This window comes from Pinus tabuliformis, chromosome 9 (assembly GCF_031772625.1).
Source record: "Pinus tabuliformis cultivar Carrire ecotype Pingquan chromosome 9, CPIR1, whole genome shotgun sequence".
In the NCBI taxonomy this organism is placed as follows: Eukaryota; Viridiplantae; Streptophyta; class Pinopsida; order Pinales; family Pinaceae; genus Pinus; species Pinus tabuliformis.
Window position 1 is genome coordinate 963,383,927 of NC_142307.1, and position 9,957 is coordinate 963,393,883.

Sequence of the window (9,957 nt, forward strand, 5' to 3'; positions counted from 1 at the left end):
TTTATGTTTTTTTAATGAAGGATAACCTAGTTAACAAATGAAGACACTAATTGATTTATAACATAGAAAAGTTATGCATGAAGTCAATCTCTACTATTCACCCAAATGTGAATAGGATGTTGAATTCTAATTTGGATGAAATTCAAAAGGGGGGCAACCAACAAGGGGTTGTGACAAAATTAAACCATAGGAATGATCTTTTGAACTATGGGCACCAAAATTTCATTAAGGTAGGAAAATATCTTAGAAAGAAAAAATATGGGTGGCATGGAACTACTTTCCTAGAACATATTCATGAGATAGAATACCTATGGGAAATACAAGCATTGATCCATTAACTCATTTAACATTATATAAGACAATAAATGATATAGGTAAACCAACATAAATTTCTTGAATTTATTATTGATTAGTGGAAATAACCTATATTCTAATTTCACTATAAATCCAATAATTCATTAATCAAATGGTAGCTCCAATGCCGGGGACTGTAAAATTCATATATGAAACAACCATTATATTAGTTAAAAAATGCAAGAGTCGGGATTACAAAATCATTGTCCTAAGTTTCTTGTTTTCATCTACAAATCTTTCTATTCAAAAAATGCTTACAATAAGAATGCTAATGAAGGAGATGGGAAGTGGAAGGAAATGGAATCCATTTACTATTGCAAAATTGTCATGAAATTGGCCATGACATCCACTTGAATAATGAGAAAGGGACCAATTAAGTAATCAAGCCCCAATATTGAAATTAGCCCAAAGAAACCACTTGAACTCTTGAAGGGAGAGCTTATTTGGAAATTAAGATGAAAGAAAAGTTTGATTAAAGAAAAAAGCTGTAAATTTTTAAATATTCATAAAAATTTTCAATAACTAAAAAATTAGGAAAAATATATACAATAACACTTAAACAAAATTGATCGATTTCAAATATATTTGACACAACAAAGAGAGAATAATATTTTCAATACTTCTTTTAAAGTCGCTGCATTTCTATTAAAACAACTATAACTAAACTCAATACATTTGTAAATCTCTGAAACTTAGATATTTTCAATACAACTATTAACTTTACAAAATCGAAATTGATTCAATGTAATTAATCATGCATTGTTCTTCTAAGTCATGGATTCTTTATTTACGCTCCTTCACAGATATCAAGGATCTACCACTCTTTATTTACCAATAGGCTACATGTCTATTCACAAGTTCCTTTGTCACTTTCTTTTGTTTTCAAAAATAACTTATTTACATAAAAACAAATTCTACTTTCAAATAATTAATAATATTAACAACCATGATTTTTAATATAACACAAATAAAAATGATTCATTTTAATATATTGTTTAGATTAGAAATTAAATATCTCATAAACACAATAAAATAGTTTAATTAAGTATAATTTTCCTTATAAGACTTATTCTTTTTACCCTTAATCTACATATAAAAGATATATCAAAAATATATCAAAGGCTTTTCTTCCCAATAATCCTTTTAATTATATGAAATCATAAAATCCAATATAGAAGCATATTGAATACTCTTTGTTCATAATGTTCTAGAAAACCAATTAATTTTTTTAATAATAAAATATTTTATAAAATTGTCAAATTTATTGAGATTAATTAAAAACACCCTAATCCAATTTCTTTTTATATTATAAATACATGTTTATCAAAAGTTTTGAAGTGTCATCACAGAAACAGTAAAACCAGACAAGAATCCAAACAAAAAGTGATAGAAGACCATCAGAATCGTGACTAAAAACTAATAATAAAAATTACGAATAAGAATCCAAACAAAAAGTGATAGAAGACCATCAGAATCGTGACTAAAAACTAATAATAAAAATTACGAATAAGAATCGTCCCGAGACTTTACTTTTGTTGACAAAATTAAACTTGGTTTAATTTAGTGGTATACATTTTTTTTAAAGAAGATTGTGATTTTTATTATTTAAATATATTTTTTAATTTGGTTATGAAATTTGATTTTATTATTATTATTATTATTATAAATTAGTAGTATAATAATTGAAAAGATTATGATTTTTATTATTTAAATGTGTTTTTTATTATATAGTTAGGTTTAATAGTTAAAATCTTATAAATTATATTGGAGTTGTTTATATTGCGATTTTTTGGAGTGTCGGTGCTAGAACCTCGTGAAAATTTTGATGTGAAATTTTGATTTGTGTTATTTAAACTAGTGTTTTGATTGTATATATGGAATTATCACCATGAAAACCTTTAAGGAGCTTCTATTGTGCAGGGTTTACTCGTCAATTTGTGGTTTCAATGAATTCCTACCAGATTTTAGATAAATTAGACTGCAAAAATCCGCCAGAAAAACTTCCAAAAAATCGCATTAAAGACAACTCCGATTATATTACTTAAATTTATATTCTAATATTTTTTTTTTATCAAATTAAATCAAAGTTTAATTAAAAAAATATTTATTAAAAATAAAGTTAATTATTATTACAATATTTATAAACTCAAAGTCAGTAGGAAACAATATCTAAGTTCTTATTATCAAATTAAAATCAAAACCAGGAAAAAAAAAAGATGAAAAAGACTTACTAAAAGTAAAGTTATTTATTTATATGCATAAACTTATTATTGGTTTTGCTTTAACTAAAAAAATTTTAAATCTATCCAAAGTTTAACATTATGAAATTAAATTTATTATTTTTAAATAAAATTTATTTCTATATATCTCAAATATGATTGGGTGAAATGTCTCCCCTCTTATTGTGTAATGATGACAAGAATTGACTTTTGTCTACTCTATTATTAATTACTATGTATTATATCACTAATTACGATCTACAATAAATATAAATAATTTGAAAAATAACATTATATATTAATTACTATGTACCATAAACACAAATGGTTTGTAATTAAACTCAAAAATTTCATTTTGTTATTGGTGTAAAGTATTGAATAGATCATTTTTATGGGTTTTATTTTTTAATTTACAAAAAAGTAATTTAAAAAATATAAAATTGAAAAAATATGTAAAAATAGCATGTGTACAATGTGTACAACTACTAGCCAGCAGCATGAATATTGATGACCATTAAGTATGTGATAAGGCACATTCCACACATGTGGACGGCTTAATCTAACATAAGCTACCTTTACAGAATCAATGATTTGAGATTGCCCAGAACCACAAAACTTGATCGGCCCACCTTGGTTGGAATTTCAAAATAAATCTATTGGTTAAATTTGATGGTTTTTAGATTTTATATCAGTTTTCATAGTTTCTTGATCATAATTGTACAAAAGGAATTTTGGGGTTTTTGGTTTTTAGATTTGCTATCAGTTTTCATAGTTTCTTGATCATAGTTGTAACAAAAGAATTTTGGGGTTTTTGGATTTTAGATTTGTTATCATTTTTCATAGTTTCTTGATCAGGAGATCATAGTTCTAGGTCAGGAGACCATCTTACATGGTCAGTGCCAAAAGCAAGTCTGCCCATTCGAGTAAAAGATATTTATACAGATTTGATAGGATTAAAGGCCATACAATTTTATACAATTTATGCTCTGCTCTTCTCGAAGACAGGATGTTCTCCAAAATCAATATATTTCTCATGGATGGTGTACCACAATAGAAATTTGACATGGGAAAATCTAAGAAAAAGAAATGCTCAATGTGCGAAGCACATGAGGAATCAAATTATCACATGTTCTTCCAATGCAAATTTACCATACAAATTTGGCACGAATTGGCAATGCTATATGGTTTCCCTCATGTTGTTTTCGATTCAATTCATGCAGCCTTTGAATGGTGGAGTGGGCAAAGAGATTCATGGAGGTCGATCATTATTATTGTTCTCTGGTGTGATTGGAGGTGGAGGAATAGTAAAATCTTCAAAGAATCAAAGATCCCCCTCAAGTCTATTCTGCAACATATTATTTCTATATATGACTCTGTGCCAAAAAAGCAGCCCAGAATGAAAAGAGGCAACAATAAAGAGAAAGAATTTAATTTCACAGGTTTCCGAGAGCGTTTTTTGATGGTGCTGAGCAGCAAAACACTTGTGGATGCAGGGTTCACATTATAATGGATGAGAAGCTGCAATATTTTATATCATGGAATGGAGGGAAGGGCACAAATAGTATTGCTTAGGCAAGGGCTCTAGCAGGTCTCCTTGCTTTCTGCATCTTTTTTGATATACAGGCTATTTCAATCTTTGGTGACTCCAAAACAATGATCGATCATGTCAAGGGAACCTGCCACATTAAGTGTCCACACCTCACAGGTTGGATGGACAAGATTTTGTTTTATTGGGGTCAGGAAGCGGAAAGCCTGTCAAAGGAGGGTTTGCTCCTTGAATCCGGTGCTTGGTCCATGAAGGTTATATGTGGAGAAAACTCATGTTTTATCTAGGACTTCTCTATCCCTGGATCTTGATTATCTTTCGATTGTTGTAAGTTTTATCTATTTTTCATCTTTTTGTTTTAACACTTAGGACATGTTATATGGATGTCCAACAGTCTCGAAATCCAGATCTTATTCCACCAATGTTCATGCATGTGATGCACATATGTTGGGCATATGCTTTAATGTTTTGGTTTTTGGAACAGCTCAGGTGTTTTTCTTTCAACACAAAGGAACTCCACCTACAGTTTTTGTTTTCAAGAACAAGATCCTTTTGCTTCAAAGTGCGGAACTATGTACTATTTGGAACTTTTATATAATCTCAATATAATACAATGATGCTTTTTCTTTCTGAAAAAAACAAAAAAATTTGAGGTTTTTCAAATTTATTAACTATATTTAACGAATAAATCAATAACAAACAATTTGTTAATCAAATTCCATCCTACTACTCCATGCTAAATCCAAACTCTTCCTATAATCAATTTTCCGAACTCTTCATATAATAAATTTTCCAATTTTCCGAACTCTTCATATAATAAATTTTCCAATTTTAAAATTGGATTGCTGAAATTATTATTAGGTTGAATTTTAAAATTTTAAAATTGGATTGCTGGAAATTATTAGCTTGAATTTTAAAATTATAAACTTGGATTGCTGAAATTGAAATATTGTATTGCGTAGGATGTAAAAGAAAATGAAGATGTTAAAATGAAAAATTCTTTTATTATAATAGATTCTGTCAAATCAGTGAACGACTAAATTATTGAACACGTAAGGTAGTTGGGTAGTGTGCTGTACAGATTTTGATATCAAGTCAACTATTCACTCTGCTTCATGCCTGTTGGGTGCATTGAATGCAGAATCATGATAAGGATGGCTGCTACTCGAGATTTAAAATAGCTTGCTACTGGGTTACATCACATACAATATAAACCCTGAAATAAAGTTAGTGAATTATTGACAATATAGAATATAAGAACTGTTCATGAACTATTAAAATTTTATTTTTTTGGGTTATTTTTGAAATTTTAAAGTTTTATTATTATTATTTTAAGGTTAGGGTTAAGTTAGACATTAGATTGGTGTATGTGATTTTTTTGTTTGTGAGACAAGGGACTCACTTCCTTGCAATAATTTGACTAAGAAATCTACAAAAATATACATACTCTACCCGACTAGTTTTGAATATCTGATCTTTTAAGAAGAAATACATGTTCTTAACCATTAGACCCACACAAACTATAAACAAATTAAAAGAAGAAATATATGCTCTTAACCATTAGACCCACACAAACTATAAACAAACTAACTTGTTACTTCACAGTGATCATCAAATATTAAACATACCACATATTAATATTGACATCTTAATTATTTAATACCAATTTTGATAAATAATTTGAAATATCTTAATTAAAATATTTAATACCAATTATATTAATACCGATTTTGATAGATGAGTTAAATGTTCATAACCTCACTTAACCCAGCCCAGGTAGCATGGTCTCCAAAGTACTACCTATAGGGACAAAATTTTGCATGCATTTTTCAATCTCCCAAACAACTTTAGATGCCGGTTTTTCATGCTGTTGGTTTGATTAGAACAAAATTTTGCATGCATTTTTCAATCTCCCAAACAACTTTAGATGCCGGTTTTTCATGCTGTTGGTTTGATTAGAACAAAATTTTGCATGCATTTTTCAATCTCCCAAACAACTTTAGATGCCGGTTTTTCATGCTGTTGGTTTGATTAGATAGAAGGTCTGTCAATTTAGAAATTTTATGATTTCAGTCTCTCACCTAATGGCCTGCTAAGAGTATTGGAAACTTATTTGCAGGCTGCATCCAAGTGAGGCATTCTTTGTACACCCCTCTGATCAAACTGAAATTTATGGGTAAAGAATTTCACTCAAAGTATCGTTTTATTTTTCCAACAATTTTTGTATTTCAAGAAGTAAAAGCATTGTAATTAGTAGTTCGTTCATCTAACGTTAAGACTAATTCCAATCTATAAAAGATTCAACTCAAAGTATTTTTATTTTATTTTATATCGATATTTCAAAAGATTCAACTCAAAGTATTTTTATTTTATTTTATATCAATATTTAAATCTTAATCTGGTAATCTAATAATAGAAATAAAAACATTCTTAAAAAATAAAATAAAATCGCTAAGACTAGCTGGAATGTAAAAAAATGCAGAGTTTTTGTTTACATACCATAAACATGACCAGCGAGGTCTCGGTATCGAATATGTCGGACTCCTCCAGTTTCATGAAGGCGAGCAAGCATGTGATTTGCATAGAGGGATATAATGGCCGATACTACCAACCCCACGATGCCTCCTAACCATCCCAGGGGAACCATTACAACATATGAATATGCCAACACATAGGCACTGCCCATTGAAGTTACCAGAATGAAACCTACTTGGTACCATGGATCTGCAACAACAAGTTCAAAACTGTTCAATTCAGTGAAATTTAATTGCAATTTTTTTAAATTTTTAGAGGTTTTACTTATATAAGATATACAAGCCATGAAAATAAGTCTTATCACCCATTTCAATCTCTAAAATTTTGGTGTTTAGAATGGACTTGAAAATAAAAAACCAGTGTTTTACAAACTCAATACCATTCAATAATGTAACAAAACTGTTTATAGAAAGTGAATATATTTACCACCGCCGGTGGCATGAGCTGTCTTGGATGCCTCAGGAGTGGGAGTTTCCATATAAAGAGAAAGCTGCTTCTCGTCCATTTTTGCTAATTTCTGCAACAACAGATATCAGCTGGTTTCTCCGTGGAATCCGGGCAATCATCACAGGCCTTCTCCTCTCACTTCTCTCTGTTTCTCCCCTTCCCTCTCCAGCTATAAGTAGGTGCAAGTGTTCTTGGATAGCCGGTCTCCACAATAAAGGAAAGTGGGGGTGCCCACCTAAAAAAAGTTATGTAGAACCCCTAATTGTGCCCTGGGTTATTTAGTTTTCCAAAGGTGTTGTTAGGGAGTTCAGCAAGGAAGAGAAAAAAGAGATGCACCAAAAAAATTCTTCTTAACCCTAATAAAAATACCCTTAACATTAAATTTTAATTCTTATTGATGTTTGATATATAGGAAGTTAAGATTAATTTATTAGGAAAAAAATTTAACTTAATTTTTATATATATATATATGATTAAATGAATGATATTCACCAAAAAGTTATTAATTCTAATAGTAAATTTCATGTTTTTTTTATTGAATATATATATGACTTTTCAAAACACAATATTATACATAGGCATCATATTTGAATACTCAAAAAATACTTTAGATTTATCCTTGTTTAATTCTCCCCTTTAACTATGCTATATTCCACATAAATATCATGGATCAATACCATGAGTTCTTGAACTCAAAAACCATCAAAAACCACTAGTAACTTGATAAGGCGAGTTTACTTTAAGTACCCAACAAATACTAATAATAATGATGTAGAATTCTTGTTTTTATTATTTTAATTTGAAGTTATTTTTAGTTTAAAATAAGATTATTTTATTTTGATCAAGTCAAAATATTTACTGGGCATCACATAACAATATTTCTACCATATTTTACTAGATCTCTTGGCTCAATAAAATAAAAATAAGAATATATATATATATATATATATATATATATATATATATATATATATATCAAGTGGTACAAACTTTTCCTCAAGTTTTGCATTAAAAAAAGAGGTATGCACCTTGAGAGATTTGATCCATCTTGGGGTTTGATCAATGTGGAATTAAGATGGATCTAGGTTGGTTATTCTATAAAATTGCCAAAAAATCTATATAGAAAAGACCTAGAAATAGCTTCTTAGTAATGTATTTTAATAAGAAGATTTTTTGACTTATTTTATTAAATTTTGATTATAATTCTTGATATGATTGTCAAGTTTTTTAAATTTCATTTTTAAATGTAAAAATAGATTTAGCATTCTAAAAAAACCTTGTAAAACATTGAAAGTGTGCATCGTCAATAATTTAATAATAAAGTAATCTAAATGTTTTATGAGTTTTCTAAAACATCAAATCTATTTTCACATTCTTAAATGCACTTTAAATAACATAACATTATAATCTTACCAAAAATCATATCTTTATAATTTTGACACAAAATTCTAAAAACTCATTTCATTAGACTAAACCCTAAACTTATTCTCCTTATACAAATATAAGGATAAATTGAAAACTTAAATATTAAAAATTTAGATGTAAATATATTTATCAAAAGGATAAATGGAAAACTTAAATATTAAAATTCATCTCATAATTAGATGTAAATATATTTATTAGAAAGATAAATTGTAAACTTAAATATTAAAAATCATAAATATATTTATTAAAAATGAAATTTAATGAATAAATTATTCATTATGGTCTGAATTTTTCTGAGTATATTATTAAAATGTCCAATATGATGAATAAATTGATATTAACAATGAAATTTTAAAATAAAATAGATTTCAAATTTTAAAAAAATATTTAAATATAAAAAATATTTTATTACTATATATTTAAAATTTTATATTAAAAATTATTTATTTTATATATAAATAAAATAATTATATAATAAAAATTTTAAATAATAAACAATAATTGTTTTTAATGATAAAAATTATCCATTTCCAACCATTTATTAAACACTTTGAAGTGAATCAAATTATTATTTGTTAATATTCATGATATGTTTATTTTATTTTATTTTAAATATTTAAAAATTATAAAAATGTTTTTTATTTATAAAAAAATTAATTAAAATAAATAAAAAATAAAAATTTAATAAATAATTAAATATAAATATTATTTTTATTAAATTTAAAAAATTATTTTCATTTTTAATGAACAAATTTTTTATTTCATTTTTGAAAAAATAAATAACAAAATAAAAATATTTCAAGCAATTTGCCTTCATTAAAATATTTAAACTTTCACGGAAAGATTAAATTTATACCATTTGTTTCCCTGCTAAATTATTATTCCCTACTTTTTTCTTAAATTATCATGCTTGCTTTTTTTTTCATTTAAGAAACTTTTAAAAATGAATACAACCATTCAAATCATGCATGTGATGTTTAGCCAAGTTTAAATATAATTAATTTCAAATAAGTCACTATGGTTATCTCTGACCTTAATCCACTGGAAACAGCAATTATCATGCTTTACTTTTCAATGATGGCCAGAGGAAGAACATAGGTGTTGATGTGATACTGCATTATTGATTCTTTCACTCAAATAATTTGATGAGGAGTGTACTTTACAAGTATGATTTTTTTGTTTGTTAAATTTAGTCAAAGACTACATTTTCATCAGGTCTACTGTATCATCTTGATTGAAACTGAAAATAACCATAAATGGGATTGTGATTGATACTGAAAATAACCATAAATGTGATTGTGATTTTCTAATGAGACAAGTCTCCTTCTATCAATTTGGTATATTTGCAAATGAACTCAAGGCCACAACCCCAAAAAAAACATGTAGAATTTTGGTCTCTTCCAAAGGAACTCAATTATCCCAAGAGAGTAA

The 9,957-nt window shown here is 27.2% G+C and overlaps 1 protein-coding gene across 1 annotated transcript in view; it reads right to left on the bottom strand.

Annotated features, from left to right (window-relative positions):
- The window catches only part of LOC149151932 (putative proline transporter 2), an 80,029-nt gene extending 72,690 nt beyond the window's left edge, over positions 1-7,339 (bottom strand). The window contains exons 1-2 of the mRNA XM_089443319.1: positions 7,081-7,339; positions 6,619-6,843 (exon numbers count right to left, since the gene is read on the bottom strand). Coding sequence (XP_089299445.1) covers positions 6,619-6,843; positions 7,081-7,159 — 304 coding nt within the window. The 5' untranslated portion in view covers positions 7,160-7,339. The remainder of the gene's footprint in view (positions 1-6,618; positions 6,844-7,080) is intronic.
- Between the last annotated feature and the right edge of the window lie 2,618 nt (positions 7,340-9,957).